Here is a 19912-nt window from a genome sequence, read left to right as displayed (position 1 = left end):
TTTAACACATTATAGAAAAATAAAATGTACTGAAACTTCTAAAATTATTCCAATGTAGTAATATTTAGGGAAATATTTTATACATTTCTTTTTGAAAATACCTAAAACAATAAACAGGTTGAAGAAAATCAGAAAATATCTAATACATGATGAATATTTGTTAGCTAATTATTACTTACACCACCTTGTTTTGTTAAGAAATAATTTGAGGTGGCTGTGAAAACAAAAACATCTTTTTGTTATTATTCTTTAATTTTTTAAAACTATTTATTTATTCCTGAGAGATAGAGAGAGACAGAGCATGAGCAAGGGAGGGGCAGAGAGAGAGGGACACACAGAATCTGAAGCAGGCTCCAGGATCTGAACTGTCACAGAGACTCGAACTCATGGGTCTCGAACTCACAAACCGTGAGATCATGACCTGAGCTGAAGTTGGATGCTTAACTGACTGAGCCACCCAGGTGCCCCCAAAAACATCTTTAAATGAGAAAATGTGAAAAAAGAAAATGTAGATGGAAAAAAAAGATGAAGCCGGAGGCAAATGTACAAAAAAGAGCTAACAAGAACACGCTGTCCCACTTGGGTGGGGATCTGCCCGTGTGCCAGACATTGGCTGAAAATATTATATGCATACTACCAGAGATGGAAACTCTGAAAGAACTAAGAGAAGATGCAAGGTTACTTTATAACTACTGAAATCTTACAAAATTGTTTTGAAAATGTACATTTATGAAGTCAGTGATGAGATCCAGTGATGCTATTTTTAGCATGTTGTATGCAGACGGAATGTACATTGGTAAAACAGGATTTCAAGTGAAACTTAAGTTGGCAGAGATAAAATTTAAGAGCATTTATTACCTTGTTGTATTAATCAATGTATCAATCGTATATAAAGTATTTATTTTTATGAAAGTGTATTTTATGCAAGCTGAATGTACATTGGTAATACAGGGTTTAAAATGACTTTTTAGTTTGCAGAGATAAAACTTAAGGGCATTTATCGGGGTGCCTGGGTGGCTCAGTCGGTTGGGCATCCAACTTCAGCTCAGGTCATGGTCTCACGGTTTGTGAGTTCGAGCCTCCCGTTGGGCTCTGTGCTGAGAGCTCTGAGCCTGGAGCCTGCTTCAGATTCTGTATCTCCACCTCTTTCTGCCCCTCCCATACTCATGCTCTGTCTCTCTCTGTCTCTCAATAATAAATAAACGTTAAAAAAAAAATTAAGGGCATTTAGCAACTTGGTATATTAGTCAGTGTTACCAGCCAAATATATCTGACAGCTCATGGAAATTTTGAGACTATAGTTAAAAAAAAAAAAAAAAAGATGTTACCTCTGCTTCATTTAGAAACAGCTGTAATGAGACTAATGTTTTAAAAAGAGACTGCCAGGATATTTATCCATTGAATGTCACCTAATTAATTGGTCACCTTTAAAGGCTCTAGACTTAACCAAGGGATGTTGCTTAAAGACATCTTTGCAGCTTCCTTTTTGGAGCTGCCTTTGTATATAGTTGACAAGTTACAGATAGAAAAACAAAATTCATTGTGATTTATCACTTTTATTTTCAACAACAAAATATTACTACCAACTGGAATGATTGTTAGTTATCACAATTGGCTTCAAATTAATCATATCCACCACAAAAGAACAAAGATTTGCTACCAGGGCATTGTCCTCAAGACAATTCCAAAAACAGAGTTTACAAAACAATTTGATCAGGAATGCCTGGGTGGCTCAGTAGGTTAAGCAACCAACTTCAATTCAGGTCTTGATCTCATGGTTTGTGAGATCAAGCCCCACATCTGGCTCTGTGTTGACAGCCCAGAGCTAGTTTTGGATCCTCTGTCTCCCTCTCTCTCTTCCCCTCCCTGCTCTCTCTCTCTCCCCCAAGAAACAACCAACCGAACAAACAAACAAACAGTTTGTTCAAATAATTTGACAATGTGTAGATGGAAACTTGTCTGGACTCATGTGGAGTATAGGCTCCTGTGTGAGTGATTTACAGATAGGATCACATCCATTTGCATTTGTTCATTCTAATGAATTGCATACAATTCAGCCATATTATCTTGGTATGTTAATATCTGTGCATGCACAACACATTGATATTTATCACTGTCATTAGAATTGTGCTAGATATGGGGTGCCTGGGTGGCTCAGTTGGTTTAGCATCCGACTTTGGCTCAGGTCATGGTATCATGGTTCGTGAGTTTGAGCCCCGCATCGGGCTCTGTGCTGACAGCTCAGAGCCTGGAGCCTGTTTTGGATTCTGTGTGTCTCCGCCTCTCTCTCTCTGCTCCTCCCTGGCTCACACTGTCTCTCTCTCAAAAATAAATAAACACTTAAAAAATTAGTAAAAAAAAAGAATTGTGCTAGATACTTCAAAAATATACAATGATAAATTACTATCAATTTTGGTGTTTCATAATTTTCTCTTTTTTATTTTACCAGACATGTTTTCTCTGAATTAGTTTCCTTTAAAAAATGTGCTTTAAATTGGATATCACAATTACTGAAAAATCTAATATAGAAAACTCTTGCCATCTTGTTACCCTCTAACAATTTTGTTTTGCCTCATTTTTTTCAAGCGGCTGATATAGGTAACTGCACATCAGTCATTGTTGAGGATTAGATTTTGCATTAGTCCTTGAGGAAAGTGCATATTACCTATTCAGATTCAGAATGTGACATTATTTTATTTTATTTTATTTTATTTTATTTTATTTATTTATTTTTTATCACATTAAGGCAGACGGGAATAGACGTAAAGGACTTCGGGCGGAGTTGGAGAAGTGGAGTTGCCTTTCATTCGGTCATCCATGCCATTCGACCAGAACTAGTGGACTTGGAGAAAGTGAAAGGCAGATCTAACCGGGAAAACCTGGAGGAGGCTTTCACTATTGCTGAATCAGAACTGGGAATTCCAAGACTACTGGATCCTGAAGGCAAGTTGAATAATTGTTGGTTCTTGTGTACACACATCAACTTGGTAGGTTTCTGTTTCTTAACGGCAGAAATTCCAGACGATTTCTGAGACCTTAGTAGAGGCCAGAAATTTTTAGAAAAGCAGTAAGAAATAGTACCTTCCTGCACTAACTTTCTTTTGGGAAAATATTTGCCATGATATATGGGAGCAAAATAACAGCTCTGCTGCTCCAAACAGCACTTTGACATTGCTGGTGTCAGCCAGGTGACGTGCATCTACTCAATATGGTAAAGGGTAGAAGGAAAGCTTTAGAAGGGGGAAGAAGAGAATCCAGGATAAAAGGATTACTCTACTTATATAACAAAGAATCTGGAAGACATAAGAGATTAATGACCTAATATCATATCTTTAAAATGTCAGCCTTAGAAACTTGGAAATGTTGATAATCATCCAGTGTTCTGGTATCAGTGGGGAAAACCACACCAATGGTCAACTGCTATTTTTCATTAGAATTATCTGGCACCTTTTTGGTAAGGCTGTGAATTTTAAGACATTATGGGAATGGATTAAACTCCTTCAAGCCTTCAAGAGACAATTTTGATGGCTTTAATAAACTTTAGTAAACTGTATTTATTGTTTGTCGTATTGAAATACACGGGGTAAAAGTGAATTTTCCAAATGCTGCAGACAATTTCTTATTTCGGTTGGCAGTTATGAATATTTCTATTAATGATGCAGAGAAGTCAATACAATGAAAGCAAATTATTTTTAAAGATGAGATTTCAGAGTAAGCATGACTACCTCTAAAACAGGGTCTAAGTGGGACACTTGTGCCTGCAAGGTTACAGATACCTACAAAGCCCTGTTTGACTTCCCGTGAGATGAAAGCAACGTGGAGATCCCTTGCCACTTTGGGAACCCGCAGGGGGCCCCCCACATTCACTAGGATAGCCAACAGCTTTCCACCTTGTTTCTGCACCACACACACACACACACACACAAACACAAACCAGTAGTATCCAATATACTGTTCAGCTCAAGGAGAAAGCCACATACATTGAGCCCTCAATTTTTCCCAGAGTAGGCCAGGAGGAAGGTATAAATGGTTTTTTTCATACCCACTCGACCAGAGAAGCTTAATGTTTTTTCTTTGATGATAGAAACTGCAGTTGCCCAGATGCAGGGCTAGCCCAGATAGAAGGTGATCTTTTGTTTTCCTAATGCAAACTACCCCCTCAAAAAGTTATTGAGCTTAAACTTTTTTAATTGAAAAAATTAAAAGTATAAAAATTAATTAATTTTTGAAAAGACATTTAAAAAAAGTCATTTAGCCCACTTGAATGTATAAACTTTTAGGAATGCAGATGAAATAGACCAAACTCTATTATAACAATTATTTTATGATTTCATCTCATGTATACTTAAATGCACTTATTGTATTAAATCATGTGGTAAATGTTTTTTTTTTTTTTTCACTTTTACATCTCATGAAAGTTCTTCTCGTTTTTCACATGTGTCTTCCACATCAGTGATCTTGTTGTTTCTGCAATCACCTTGGAATCCTCCAGCACATTCCAGAATACATTATCACTGTTTCCTTTGAAGCCTTTGGAGTTGCAGCACTTTTTAAACTGGCACTGATAGGCCCTAGAAATTCTATCTCCCATCACAAGAAACATTACAAAATATTAGGGCAGTTTATATTTTGGTTTTCATGGCTTTTGTTTGGTTATATTTTTTGCTTTGTGGGTATTTGTAATCTCCAAATGTAATCACCTTCTCATTGCCTTTAAAAGAGATAGTTAAAAGATGATTGAAAACATTCAACACTTTTATGTATACAGTCTTACCCCCAGTCTAAGCTACTGATTAAATTTGTATAAATACCTTTGCTTGATTTTTACTGGTTTTATTACACTTAAAAATATCTTTTCAGGCTCTGTGTTTCCCTCAGAGTACTTGACTATTCAAAGTATAGTAATTTAGAGAGAATCAAGCATAAGGGAGAGGCTATCCAAGGAACTGAACATAAGGCATCTCCCTCTTTTCTAAAATAAAACTTGTGGGGGCAAGACAGAGCTTATCTATATTTGGCCAGATACAGTATACAGGCTCTATAGTCACATCATTTACCTGTAAGTGCTTTTTACTCCCCACTTGCCCCTGTTCTGAAATTTACATATTATTTATATTTTATTAATGACACAGAACATCTGAATAATCATATAGGATCTCAGATTTCTGATGAATTAATGTTGAAATTATTTAAATTAAACATGAATTACTTTCCTAAAATTTCTTAGTTAAAATGTGTCATGTTTCTGAGTCATAATATTCCCATCATGTATCATCCAGACTAAATTGGTTTCCCCTCCCTCACCATCTTGAAATATTAATTCTATTTTTCTTCTGCACTGAGGGCACTCTCTTTTGGCATATTAGCTAGATCTCAATATCATTAGATTAGCACTATAAATAATGCTAATTAATCTATCCACATTTGGTTTTGGTTGTTCCAGATGTTGATGTGGATAAACCAGATGAGAAGTCTATTATGACCTATGTAGCCCAGTTTCTGAAGCATTACCCTGACATCCACAACACAGGCACTGATGGGCAAGAGAATGATGTAAGTACTTTTCTTCTTTGAACCCTGATAGCACACTCAGTGATAGTGACCCAGATGTCTAAGCATGCTGCTTTCTAAAAATTAAATTTAAATGCATTTTTATTTTATTTTGTTTTATTTTATTTTATTTTATTTTATTTTATTATTTTATTTTGGAATGCATTTCAAGAGGAGAGCAACTGAGTAAAGAATAGATATCAGCAATTGGGGAAGAGGTTACCGGGAAAGATTTTGCTGGTGGGTATGTTGGATATGTCAGAGAGCATCAATGATAAATGCTTAGACTTGGAACACTGATGAATTAAAATTGAGGAAAGATAGCCATGTTGGGAAATTCATTTAGTAATCTGAGGATGAAGGAATTTTATATCTATGTCATTTGTGCTTCTAGAATTTGAGTCCCCATATTCTGTTCAATCTGAGAAAATCTAATTTTGACTTTTAGATTTATTATATAAGTCACTAGTCACAACAAACATATGGAAGTAAGGCAAACTTGTAAAAGTTCTAATTATTCACTGTGATTAGATTTTTTCAAGCTCTCAATAGTTTGAATAACATTTATATTTTTTATACTGCTCAAATGACAAATGTTCATTGTCATAAAAAAGAAAAAAAGTGAATAAAGGAAAAAGAAAACTATTTGTACTTGATCTTCTAGAGAGACCCTGTCCTATTGAAAAAAATTAATATGTGGTGTCAGTTACCAACATTTTTTATATGTATGTAGATGCATAGAATATTTTAACAAAAATAGGAATTAGAGTATACATACAATTTTATCATTTTCTTTTTCTGTCAACATTATAAAAAAATTTCTTCTTATGCCATTCTCTCCAGGACATCATCTAGATGTACAATAATTTATCTAATCTTCATTGTTGAAAATTTCTGAATTTTGCCATTATAAAAAATATGTTTATGAACAATTTTGTAATAAAACATTGCTTTATGATTCTTTCTTAAAAGTGGAATTTCTAAGCTAAAGGGAATATAGGTTTTTACTGCTTTTTGAAATGATTTTGTCAAATTTTCCTGTGGAAACTTTGTCCCATTTTACACTTCAGCCAGCACACCAGCATGCCTATTTTCCCAGACTTTAATAATCAATATTACCATTCTTCTCATTTTTTTATTATCATTTTTTTAATCATAGTGAGGTAGATTTACTACTGAATTTGAAATTAAATGTAAGATAAAATGACAACAGGGAGAGAAATAAATGGAATTTTCAAGATGTGTTAAAAAGCTACCTGTCTGATTTCACTGCTCGGGTCTCAACAAGAGTTTTCAAAGCAGTTTGAGATTATCATGAAGAGAAACCAGAAAAACATTTAATAGGTTTTCTAAATAGAAACAACTCTAAGGTGGCAAAGGCCAAGGGCTCATAACCCAAAGCGTTCAACTAGGAGAAGGTATTACACTAATAGAGATTTGTGACTTCATAAAAAATTAAGCAGAACAGTGGTAACTGGCATTTCCTAGGTTGCTTGGTTGAAATTAATCTGGCTTTTGATATAACTATGTTAGGTTTTTAAAAGCTTATCATTTAGGAAACCCGTTTTGTTCTTTGACAGGATTCAGGCACACATGTTGACCACTGGAGTAACTTATCTGTAGTTAGCAAAGTAAATGTTTCTAAGAAGACCCTCGGGAGGCAAAAGCCGACTTTCTGCACAAATCCTAGCATGGACTGATGCATGTGCTTTGGAGTCATTTGGGGCTTTCTGGGTTTTGAGAGTATAACTGAGTGTGGTTGTTGCTCTGTCAGAAAGCATATTAGACTTAACCCCCTACAGCAATGAGAAAATCAGCTTTTCATCTGATTTTCATATCAAAAGTTTTTGTATTACCCAATTGGATTTATTTCTGATCAGGTTTCTGAGTCTGTACTGTTTTAATTTCTGTGACATTAATCATTGCTCCAGATGAGTAAACTCTGTGACTGGCAGTGTTGGAGAAACAAAAGGATGTGCTTTTGTTAATGCTCATGAGCAAGAATTTAATGCCAAAACGCTTCAAGATTTGAAAGACACACATTCCTGACATAAGCCTGTTAATATGCTTTACTCAAGAGGCTTTATTATTAAGAGATTAATTTCATTGTCTGGAAAATAAGTTCTGATTGTTCTTTTCAAGTTTTCTCTATCCCTTCCTAAAAAGAGAATGCATATGATTCTTCAGGGTTATTTCAAAAATTAATTTTGAGGAAAATATATCCTAAACTTTGCTCCTTTTTTTAATGTGGCATTTGTAATGGGAAATCTAAAAATGAAGATTTTCAAAAAGAAAAAAAGAATTTTATGTTTTTCATGATGTAGGGCTTCTCTTTGCTCAATGCAGCTAAATGGGCACCTAATTCTATCTAGTACAAATGTTTTGATTTTATTTATTTATATTTAATTATTTTATAGACTCTACACATTACAGCTATTGATGCCATTACCTCAAAATACTTGGTATTTGTCTAACCAAGTCTTGGGAAATAGTTCTTTTAATTCACTTTTATTTTGTTTTATTTTTTTTTATTTTTTTTTTTTCAACGTTTATTTATTTTTGGGACAGAGAGAGACAGAGCATGAACGGGGGAGGGGCAGAGAGAGAGGGAGACACAGAATCGGAAACAGGCTCCAGGCTCTGAGCCATCAGCCTAGGGCCTGACGCGGGGCTCAAACTCACGGACCGCGAGATCGTGACCTGGCTGAAGTCGGACGCTTAACCGACTGCGCCACCCAGCCGCCCCTATTTTGTTTTATTTTTTAAGTTTATTTATGTATTTTGAGAGAGAGAGCATGAGCAGGGGAGGGGCAGACAGAGAGAGAGGGAGAAAGTGAATTCAGGCACAAGCCAGCTTCCTGCTGCCAGCAGGAAGCCCAACACAGGGCTCGATCCCACGAACCTGAACCGTGAGATCATGACCTGAGCTGAAATCAAGAGTTAGATGATAACCAACTGAGCCACCCAGACAGTCCTCTTTTAATTCTCTTTTAAAAAGCTTGGCATCGGCTCAGGTCATGATCTCACAGTTCATGGGTGCAAGCCCTGCATCGGTCTCTGTGCTGACAGCTCAGAGCCGGAAGCCTGCTTCAGATTCTGTGTCTCCTCACTTTATGGCTCTCCTCCACTCATGCTCTGTCTCTCTGTCTCAAAAATAGATAAATTAAAAAAAAAAAATGTTTAATTAAAAAAAAAAAAAGCTTGGCATCAGTGTGTCTCCAGGCTTCCATTTTTTGGTATATTTGATTGCTGTATCTTTTTCATGAGTTTATTTAAAATGTATACTTTATAGATCTATTTTATTTTATTTTATTTTTTATGTATAATTTATTGTCAAATTGGTTTCCATACAACCCCCAGTGCTCATCCCAACAGGTGCCCTACTCAATGCCCATCACCCACTTTCCCCTCACCCCCACTCCCCATCAACCCTCAGTTTGTTCTCAGTACTTAAGAGTCTCTTATGGTTTGCCTCCTTACCTCTCTGTAACTTTTTTCCCCCCTTCCCCTACCCCAGGTCTTCTGTTAAGTTTCTCAGTCAGGGTCCACATAGGAGTGAAAACATATGGTATCTGTCTTTCGCTGCCTGACTTATTTCACTTAGCATAACACTTTCCTGTTCCATCCACGTTGCTACAAATGGTCAGATTTCATTCTTTCTCATTGCCAAGTAGTATTCCATTGTATATATAAACCACATCTTCTTTATCCATTCATCAGTTGTTGGACATTTGGGCTCTTTCCATAATTTGGCTGTTGTTGAAAGTGCTGCTATAAACATTAGGGTACAAGTGCCCCTATGCATCAGCAGTCCTGTATCCTTTAGGTAAATTCCTAGCAGTGCTATTGCTGGGTCATAGGGTAGATCTATTTTTAATTTTTTGAGGACCCTCCACACTGTTTCCAGAGCAGCTGCGCCACTTTGCATTCCCGCCAACAGTGCAAGAGGGTTCCCATTTCTCCACATCCTCTCCAGCATCTATAGTCTCCCGATTTGTTCATTTTGGCCACTCTGACCGACATGAGGTGGTGTATCAGTGTGGTTTTGATTTGTGTTTCCCTGATGAGGAGTGACGTTGAGCATCTTTTCATGTGCCTGTTGGCCATCTGGATGTCTTCTTTGGAAAAGTGTCTATTCATGTCTTCTGCCCATATCTTCACTGGATTATTTGTTTTTCGGGTGTGGAGTTTGGTGAGTTCTTTATAGATTTTGGATACTAGCCCTTTACCCGATATGTCATTTGGAAATATCTTTTCCCATTCCGTTGGTTGCCTTTTAGTTTTGTTGATTGTTTCCTTTGCAGTGTAGAAGCTTTTTATCTTGCTGAGGTCTTAATAGTTCATTTTTGCTTTTAATTCCCTTGCCTTTGGAAATGTGTTGAGTAAGAAATTGCTGTGGCTGAGGTCAGAGAGGTTTTCTCCTGCTTTCTTTTCTAGGGTTTTGATGGGTTCCTGTCTCACATTCAGCTCTTTCATCCATTTTGAATTTATTTTTGTGAATGGTATAAGACAGTGGTCTAGTTTCATTCTTCTGCATGTTGCTTTCCAGTTCTCCCAGCACCATTTGTTAAAGAGACTGTCTTTTATCCATTGGATATTCTTTCCTGCTTTGTCAAAGATTAGTTGGCCATACATTTGTGGGTCCAGTTCTGGAGTCTCTATTCTATTCCATTCACAATCGTACCAAGAATCATAAGATACCTAGGAATAAACCTAACCAAAGATGTAAAAGATCTGTATGCTGAAAACTATAGAAAGCTTATGAAGGAAATTGAAGAAGATACAAAGAAATGGAAAAACATTCCATGCTCATGGATTGGAAGAATAAATATCGTTAAAATGTCAATACTACCCATAGCAATCTACACATTCAATGCAATCCCAATCAAAATTGCACCAGCATTCTTCTCAAAGCTAGAACAAGCAATCCTAAAATTTGTGTGGAACCACAAAGACCCTGAATAGCCAAAGTAATATTGAAGAAGAAAACCAAAGCGGGAGACATCAAAATACCAGACTTTAGCCTCTACTACAAAGCTGTAATCATCAAGACAGTATGGTACTGGCACAAAAACAGACATATAGATCAATTTTAAATCTAATTTTCTTAATGGAAGTAGACATTGCTATGCCTTTCTTACTCCAACCAATAAAACTGATAAACTTTTCTCTAAAGGTCTTCCTTGAATAATTAGCACTCAGTGTATTTATAAAGAAGAGAAATGAATTAATATACCTCTTTTTTGTATAGTTCACCATTTAAATCGTTAATATTTTAACATGTAAACATTTATAAAATGTAAACATTGCCAAAAATTAAAACAAAACATCAAATACTAGAATACTAACTTGCCTTATTATATTTGAGCATTTTGATGCTTTCAAAAGTTATGACAATCTCTTAAAGTAACTATACCCATAAAATTATCATCTGTTTGTTTATGGATAGATGCCTCTCCATTGATTTTTTTCTTATTTCCTATATAATCTTTTGTCCTTGATTTATATTCTTTTTCTATATGTTATCTTGTTTTCATATTGTTAGGAAATACTTCCAGGTTTTCCATCTTTTGCAAATTCTATCCAAAATTTTAAGGTAAGATGTAAATAATCTTGAATTAGTGACCTCTTTCAAATGTCCTACATTCCATAGCTTACTAGCCATTCTTTTGCATGTATTTGCTTTTATATACACGTTTCTTTTAATACATTAATTCTGTTATTTCCTTTTCTTTCTAATAGAACAAATAACCTGCGTAAATGTTATGAAATGTTAGTTGTAGCCTGAGCCACTCCCATGGACTTTCCCACTAATCTTTAATTATAAGATGGCATCAATTAATTTCTTCTTAATAACACTTAACAGCACTAATGAAAGGAAAAATTTACAATAACAACCTTTGGCTTCTTTATATGTGACATGCAAAATAAAAACAAAGCTAAAGATTTATTTTTATATTTTAAAATATTAAGTAGGAAATAATTACTTGAAAAAGGTAAGTACTCAGTTAGCTTGTATCCTGAGGTTTATTACGTCTCTTCTGCTCAAGTACGTGGCCACATAGTTTAGTAAAGTTCACGACACATGGTAGTGCTCAGGAATACTTGTGGGATTAATGACTGTGAGGTCTGTCCCAATTCTAAGTTATCCTATTTGTTTTCCATTTTTCTTATATTCCATCTAGGGCTGAGGTTAAAGATCTACCAATAAAATATACTTGATGCCAACATTCAAATAACAAATTAAAAGTAACTAATTGTATATCAAATGTTAAAGTAATTTCTATTTCATGCCCCATGAATCGTGAGTTGATGTACATTAAACATACTGCAGAACATATAAAAGTGCCTGCGTGTATATTTGAGTGAAAAACAGAGAAAGAGAAAGAGAAGGAAAGAGAAACAGTCATGAGAATGCTGGCATGAGTTCCAGGCAGGAATGTTGCCTGGAATTTAGGTGGTCTTCTCTAGACAAATAGACCTCCATGTCTTTGAATGCTGGTAAGGTTACCAGTCGAAGGAAAGCCGCTAGACTAAATGAGCTCTGGGAATCTAAATATTGTTTGTATTTCAGTTTCCTCTTAAGAGGAGAATGTTGAGCGTGTAAATAGCTCCATCCTTCTTACCTTATTGCAATTTGCTTGACACTGGCCCACCAGTAGAAAAGTCATTTACTAGATGAACCCTAATGAAGTTAACTTAACATAATCCTTTCTCTAAGGTGACTTTGTGAACAAATTTCAGTTGGTGAGAAACAGGTCATTGGAGGCTCACAGTGAGGTCCATGTCATTTCGATGATCCCCCTTGTAGCGGTCACGTTGGCCTCTGGTATCTTGGAGGTAGACCAAGAGCATTTTGTTCTTCTGAGCTCATAAGAATATGCCATTTGTGCTTTTATGGGTGTGATAGTCAACCAGTCACCTGGTAATAAACCATGCGCTTTGGTCATGTTTATCTGTTCATTCAAAAGAGCCATCTTGGGAAGAACTAAAACTTTAGAGTTTCGGGCTCCTGTTCATTTCTTTCTCTACTGACCTGTATGACCAATCCTTTATTCTACCATTGTATATTGAGTGAGACTGAGGGCTAGACACAATGTTAGGCTAGAGAAAAATAAGATAAATAAGGGGTTTGTACCATGGATGGAAAGGAAGAGACAAGTGGACGATATAAAAATAGTGTTTTTCTAGTGAATATTTGAGCTCAGGTTGTTACAGGATCAGAGAAGTATTCTCAAAATGTGGTCACTAGACCAGCAACATTAGATTCACCTGGAAATTTCTTAGAAACACAGATTCTCACCCTCCACCCCAGACATGCCAAGCCAAGGAAGACCGAGGGTGGTGCCCAGCAATCTATTTTCAGAAGTCCCCCAGGTGATTGTCACGCATGCTGATGTGTGAGAACCGTTGGCACAGAAGAGGGATCCAACAAGACTTCTGGGTCAGAAAAATCTTTCCAGAGAGGTTGTGTCTGAGCTGAGCTCTGAGGAAGGCATTATCCAGAGCAAAATGTTTCAGGCAGGACAGGATTGCTTTTCAAGACTGGAAAGTGAGAGAAAGTGTGGGTCACGACAGCAGCGTGTGCCAATCTCTGTGCTGGGTGTGCCGCACAGGTTTTCTCGAATTCTCCCCCAGACTGGGGAAGCTGTGTGTGATATCTACTCAGATGATGGTACAGCACTAGAGAGGATTTAAAAAACATTGTGTCCAAAGTCACAGAGTTGGTACATGTCAGAACCAGAATTCGCAACCAGGTTGACCTGCCTCCATGGCCAACACTCTGTCTACTTTGCCACTTCACCTGTCATCAGCCGTTTCATCTGTGTCACAGGGCTGTGACCAAGTGAGCTCCTGTAGTTGGAAGCTATTTGTAAGTGTCAAGAACCATGTTAAATATGTTTTTGATTAATTTGGCATTCTTACCAGATAAGAAGTCTTGATGAAAAATTAGGATATTTTCACTAAATCAATAATAGAATGGCTTGCTATTATTTGTGGAAAAAATTATACGAGATCTCTATTTTTTTTTCATTTTTGAGATGTGAGTAGTAGCCTGGATACATTCATTCAGCAAATATTTTGGTAAATATTTATGGGTGCTGTGTTGCCACGGTCTAGTAATACCATATTGAACAAAATAAATATTTTCTGACATCATGAAGCTTATGTTATAATCCTGAATAGCAGTTTTAAATAATACTAGTCCACAATGTTACTGTGGCTGTCATTCCTTGGATTCAGCCAAAATTAGTCTCATCCGGAATAGTCTTCTGGGCTGTGAATGACCTTGGATTAAGAGCACCCCCAGGCCTATGTGTTCAGTCCTCTCCAGCCATTGCTCTTCCTGAGTATTTTTGTACTTAGGGCATTTCCTCTTGAGCACATTCTCTTAATTAAATTAGTGTTTCTTGAGAAAGTAATGGAGGTAGATAATTTCAATATTCAGCAAGATAATTAAGCTATTTTTCTAGATTTAACTTTTGCCTCTTATTTCCCGAAATAAGTGAGGGAGAAGAGAGAGAAAAACTTTCAGAGACAATTGGAACTTACTAAATATTTGGGGCATTTTAGAATCAGCCAGGTATTAATCAGCAATTAAATAAATGTACAGTCATTGATGATAACATAATGTCTGCTGGTTTCTAGAGAGAAGACGGGCTAATTTTGAAGGAAACAAAAGTCTGGATAGAACAATTTGAAAGAGATTTGACAAGGGCACAGATGACGGAATCAAATTTACAGGATAAATATCAGGTAATGTATGAAGAAGTGATTTCAGTTTCCTAAAAGCTTTTTAATCCATGTTCAGTCTTTCTAATGATATTAGTGAGAAAAAAATCTTTAAAGAAATAATATGTGTTATCTTAAGTGTGCATGCAATTGAAATAATTGTCTGTTAAGCATCTAACTTTGGCTCAGGTCATGATTTTATAGTTCGTGGATTCAAGCCCTCCATCAGGCTCTGTGCTGACAGTTTAGGGCCTGGAGCCTGCTTTGGATTCTGTGTCTCCCTCTCTCTCTGCCCCTCCCCCACTCACACTCTGTCTCTCTCTCTTTCTCTCTCGAAAATAAATAAAAAATAATAATAATTGTATTTCTGGGTAAATAAGTAGTTTTAAAAAATATAATCCATTTATATATTGTAATATGATTGCCCTTGTAGAAATAATTAGCACCTCCGTCACATTGCATAAGTATTTCTTTTTTGTGGTTGGGATAGTTGCATTCCAGTCTCTTAGCAAGTCTGATGACTATAATACAATATTGTTGTCTATATTCACTATACTGTGCTTTTAGATCTCTAGGATTTATTTACTACTCATCGGAAGTTTGTGTACTTAAATAGTATCTGTCCTATCCCCCACCTTCACCCCCCATCCCTTGGAAACCACCATTTTAATTTGTCTTTATGAGTTTGGCTTTTTGAAATACCACATGGAGGTAATATTGTATATTATTTGTCTTTTTCTGTCTGCCTTATCTCATTTAGCGTAATGTGTTGTCACAAATAGGAGGATGTCCTTTCTATGATATTTAGAAATATAGACATCTCTCCCTCCCTCTCCCCCCATATCTCTATCTCTATCTCTATATCTATACCTATACCTATATCTATATCTATCTTTATCTATATCTTTATCTATATCTATATATCTATCTTTATATCTTTATCTATATCTTTAAATCTTTATATCTATATCTATATCTATATCTGTATCTATATCTATATCTATACCTATGTCTATGTCTATATCTATATCTATCTCTATCTTTCTCTGTCTCTCTCTCTCTCTATATATGTATATATCTCATATCTCCTTTATCATTCATCCATTAATGGGCACTCAGGTTGTTTCCATATCTTGGCTATTGTGAATAATACTGCAATAAACATGGCAGTGCAGATACCTCTTCAGTATCCTGTTTTCGTTTCCTTTGGGTGTATCCCGGAGGTGGCGTTAGTAGGTCTATGTTGTGTGTGTCCACCCTGTATGTAGAGCTCCGAGGAGGCTTCATGGCTTAGAACTCAGAGTCTTAGAGATAACCTAAAACACGAACATCTAGTTGTTGTTTTTCTACAACTCATGATCTGGCAGATGTCACATAACAAAAAATCCCACCAAAAAATGAATTCAGCGCCACATTGAAAACTACTATAGAATAAGCCGAATTTAATAAAGGCTGGCAACATGAATATTTGGAGTGAGCCCATTAATGGGATCAGTTTCTATTGTGACCTGCCTGGTTCGACACTGTTGCACTCAAACTGAGTCCAGGGCTCTTGCTGCTGCTATTTCCCCCTGCCCCCCACCCCCACCCCATCTCCTTATACTGCCAGTACTTGGATTTCGGCTTCCAATTTTCACTGTTAAGGCACAGAGTCTTACACCAGGTTTTCCCCACTAAATTGTAATTCACTGTATGCAGCATGAACATTTTCCTATTTAAAACAGCATCGCATTTTAGTGGCCAAACTATAATATATCCTAGTCTATATTTCAGTTGGTTTTGCTACATAAAGAGGGGCAATGATATGAGACTCAACATGGCAGATGATAAAAGATATAGCCATTGGCATTAGTGTGTGATTGTATATAACACATATAAATTCTTCCTGACTTTAGGTGGATAATTGCATCAATATTATATTATTTGAACATAGCAAAGCAATATGTATGTGTTTATATGTATGTACATTTTTTGCTCTGAAAGCTAGTGTAATCTTTTTTTTTCTCAAAAATACAATTTTCTGGATGAGTCTCATTAAAAAATGATGAAACCTGTAAACTGAGAATAGAAATACAACAACAGAGTAAATCTACTTATTAGACTAGTGTGTGTTTTAGTTTTGGCATAAATTATAAAAAATCAATTCCACATTATGAAGTTACCTGTTGTACAGATGTTATTTTATAAAAGGAAAACAAAAGATTAGAAAAGCACAAAATAGAAACGCTCCCTTCAGACCAAAGATGAAGGGCTGTTTCTTAAAAAGGGTTAGAGAGCTTGTGAAATCTGAATATAGGGGACATTTTCGTCTGTGTGTTTCTTACATAATCAGCATTTTCTTTTTCTACTTACCATAACAGTGTATTTTCCATTTTTTTTCATTCTGTGGAATAAAATTGAAATTCTGTCAAGTGAAATTAAAGATCAATTTTATGTTTCGGTATTTTTAAATTACGTGAAGTTGGAGGAAACGGAAGATAAAAGTTGTGGTAAAATAGTTACTCACCGTCTCCCCCCAGTGTTCTTCATGTGAACTTACATGTTTGTTTACTCGGATTCTTTCAGATGTGTTACCTGCTAGACTCTGTAGGGCCATTCTTACGTTCTTTAACATAATTACACATTTTAGTGGCATGTTCAATTCATATTTGGACGTGGAATTTTATTCCAGGATGTGCTATTTTAATGTAAAATGTAGAACTTTTATTAAAATCACTACTTTTTTAGTTTAACATTTGACTTATGGTTAAATCTACATATTACAAATTTATGTTATACACACCATGATAAAAGAAATGTCACGATAATTAATATTTTAATGCCATAAAGTTAAAGCAAAATATTATTATATCAATGAGGTCCCCTATGTAAAACTCTTTAGATAGCCTTACTTAAACACAAATTTAGATATCTTCAAATTAGTAGTACTTTGATGTATATAATTTGTATCTCTAAGTTATTTGGTTTATTATTTAACTGTTATTTACTTTGAAGTAAAGCAACTATTTTGATTATTAACATAGGTTTATATTCCTGTTTTCTACGATTTCTTGATGAGCATGGACTTGTACATTAGATTATTTAACTAGAAATGAGAAATCTTAGGTTTTACTCCTGCCTCCACTATTTGCTCTTGCCAAGTTACCTCTGGGCTTCCTATGGTAATAATAATAGGGCATGTCGATGTTGTAGGGTGATGGAGAAAGCCAGGTGAGATGATGTGCAAAGAGCAGTTAGCATGGGGCCAGGCTCATCATCAGGGCTTGATGAATGGGAGTGCTATCAGTATCACGACTTGTCATCATTATTATCAACAACGTATATTGAGTGTTATCCAAATATGAAGGATTGTTATTTAGGAAATGTGGTTTCCTTTGCTTTTGCTGTTTTTGACTCGTGTCCATGTCATTTCTGTTTTTTCCTCTTCTAGTCATTTAAGCACTTCAGAGTTCAATATGAAATAAAAAGGAAACAGATCGAACATTTAATACAACCAGTACATAGAGACGGTAAATTGTCACTTGACCAAGCATTGGTAAAGCAGTCCTGGGATAGAGTTTCCTCCAGGGTAAGTTCTCTCGTGATTATTTTTACTAAGGCTTATGTAATTTAGTCAAGAACATTTTCCATCATGTTTTCTAAACAGTGATATGTCATCTGGTCCTACTGCCTCTAGCTGAGGAGGGAAAGACTTAGCCATGGGAGTTTTCCTTTAAGTTAGCAGAAGTACTGAACTTGGTTGAACAACTCTTCTGCTTTGTCTGCCCTACACGTAGTTTCTTTTTTCTGTTTTTATTTTTTGTAAGATTTTTAAAAAATTTTTATTTATTTTTGACAGAGAGAGAGAGAGAGCGAGCATGGGCGGGGGAGGGGCAGAGAGAGAGGGAGACACAGAATCCTAAACAGGCTCCAGGCTCCGAGCTGTCAGCACAGAGCCTGACGTGGGGCTCGAACTCAGGAACTGTGAGATCATGACCTGAGCCGAAGTCGGATGCTCAGCCGACTGAGCCACCCAGGCGCCCCAAACACGTAGTTTCACGTAGTAGATGATGGCTTGAAATCCTGCAAGACCACCGGGGTTACTTCTCACTTTACACAACTAAATTCTGGGTTGTTTAGAAAAGGTGACTCTCCCAAGAATGGAGCCTCAATAACTTCTCTAAAGTCTATAGCTAGGTTTCATCAATAGTTAGTAATCTTTGTATATGCACATTTATTTTTACATGCTTTAATTTAAGCAAATCTTCTAATCTGGTCTTTCATGAACCTGAAGAAAAACTGCTCAGTAAATTTCATGTTAATGTTTTGCAAACTTAAAGACCGAGATTTCAAACTTGGTCACTGAAACTTCTATCACTATTGAGAATATTTGTCTTGAACTTCTATTTACTTCATTTTTGCAATCTAATCTTTTCCCCACAAACTCTACCAGAGAATAGGTTAGTTCCCAAGGTCTTCAACCTATCCCATCTGGTATTCCAGTAAGTTAGGAAACAGTGCTTAAGACTGGATAAAGTGGAAGAGCACCTGGGTGGCCCAGTCAGCTGGGCGTCTGACTTTGGCTCAGGTCATGATCTCAGAGTTCGTGAGATCGAGCACCACATTGGGCTCGGTGCTGACAGCCTGTCGGCACAGAGCCTGCTGTGGATCCTCTGTCCCCTCCTCTTCTTGCACTCTCCTCCCCACCCCCCCCCACGCCCCCCAAAAGAATTGGATAAAGGGGAAGAAATGAAGAAATGGTTAGGGAATTGTAGTTTCATAGAAAGAATCCTGAATGTTCCTTTCCTCCAGAGATATCTAGATGACCCTGATTTTTCTGCACCTGTTCCCCTATGTGAGATTTTAAAGGATACACAACAGTGTACCCAGCGTATAACAACTACATCCTGGAGCACGTCAGCAAACCCAGTCCTTTCCCTTTCAGCAAAAGCCAAATTGAAAAATCAGTGGGGGCTTTGTGCTACTCCTATAGGTAGAAAATTGTTTAAGCTCCCAATAATACCCTTCCATGTCTAAGGTGTATTTTGTTTCCTTAAAATTTGCTTGTAACTCTAATTTCCTCCTCATTCTCCAAGTACCGCATTCAGAACACAGATATTTTCTTACTTGATAGTTATTAAATTAACACAAGATGATTAAGTTAAATCCTTATGTGGGCTTTAAAAGTCATTTGAGGGAATTTAAGGAATTGTCCTCTGTCTGAGAGACATGGTTTTTCTACTTTTGTATTTCAGCTCTTTGACTGGCATATACAGCTTGATAAATCTCTCCCTGCACCTCTGGGCACCATAGGTGCCTGGTTATACAGAGCGGAGGTGGCCCTGAGAGAGGAAATAACCATTCAGCAGGTGCATGAGGAAACGGCCAACACAATACAACGGAAACGCGAGCAACACAAGGTAAGAGTTCTGGTGGGGAGACCTTCCTGCATAGCAGTCCTAGTGTTGTCTGAAGACTTGGCTGTTTAGACCTTCCACTGACGCGGGTCTCCCAAGTGTCCATTCATACAGGTTCTGAGATGTCGCACTTCCGTCTTCCTTGCTTGCTAACGACAGTTCCAGTAGATTTATTTTCTGAAGAATTTTCTGGGCAGTTATCTTTGTTATTGCCATTGCTATATGTTATTTTT

At 36.5% G+C, this 19912-nt stretch overlaps 1 protein-coding gene across 21 annotated transcripts in view; it reads left to right on the top strand.

Annotated features, from left to right (window-relative positions):
* Positions 1-19912, top strand: part of SYNE1 (spectrin repeat containing nuclear envelope protein 1) — a 482603-nt gene that overhangs the window by 132007 nt on the left and 330684 nt on the right. For 20 of the 21 annotated variants that reach the window (XR_006717653.1, XM_045500062.1, XM_045500061.1 and 17 more), the window contains 6 exons: positions 2747-2943; positions 5444-5553; positions 11096-11146; positions 14200-14307; positions 17714-17851; positions 19518-19682. Coding sequence is in view for 20 of the 21 variants with exons in the window: in XM_045500062.1 (XP_045356018.1) it covers positions 2747-2943; positions 5444-5553; positions 11096-11146; positions 14200-14307; positions 17714-17851; positions 19518-19682 (769 nt within the window). In the remaining variant the exon portion in view is untranslated. The remainder of the gene's footprint in view (positions 1-2746; positions 2944-5443; positions 5554-11095; positions 11147-14199; positions 14308-17713; positions 17852-19517; positions 19683-19912) is intronic. The other variant, XM_045500051.1, reaches the window with a different exon arrangement.

The sequence above is a fragment of the Leopardus geoffroyi genome, chromosome B2 (assembly GCF_018350155.1).
Source record: "Leopardus geoffroyi isolate Oge1 chromosome B2, O.geoffroyi_Oge1_pat1.0, whole genome shotgun sequence".
NCBI lineage: Eukaryota > Metazoa > Chordata > Mammalia > Carnivora > Felidae > Leopardus > Leopardus geoffroyi.
This window is presented reverse-complemented; position numbering and strand designations above follow the sequence as displayed.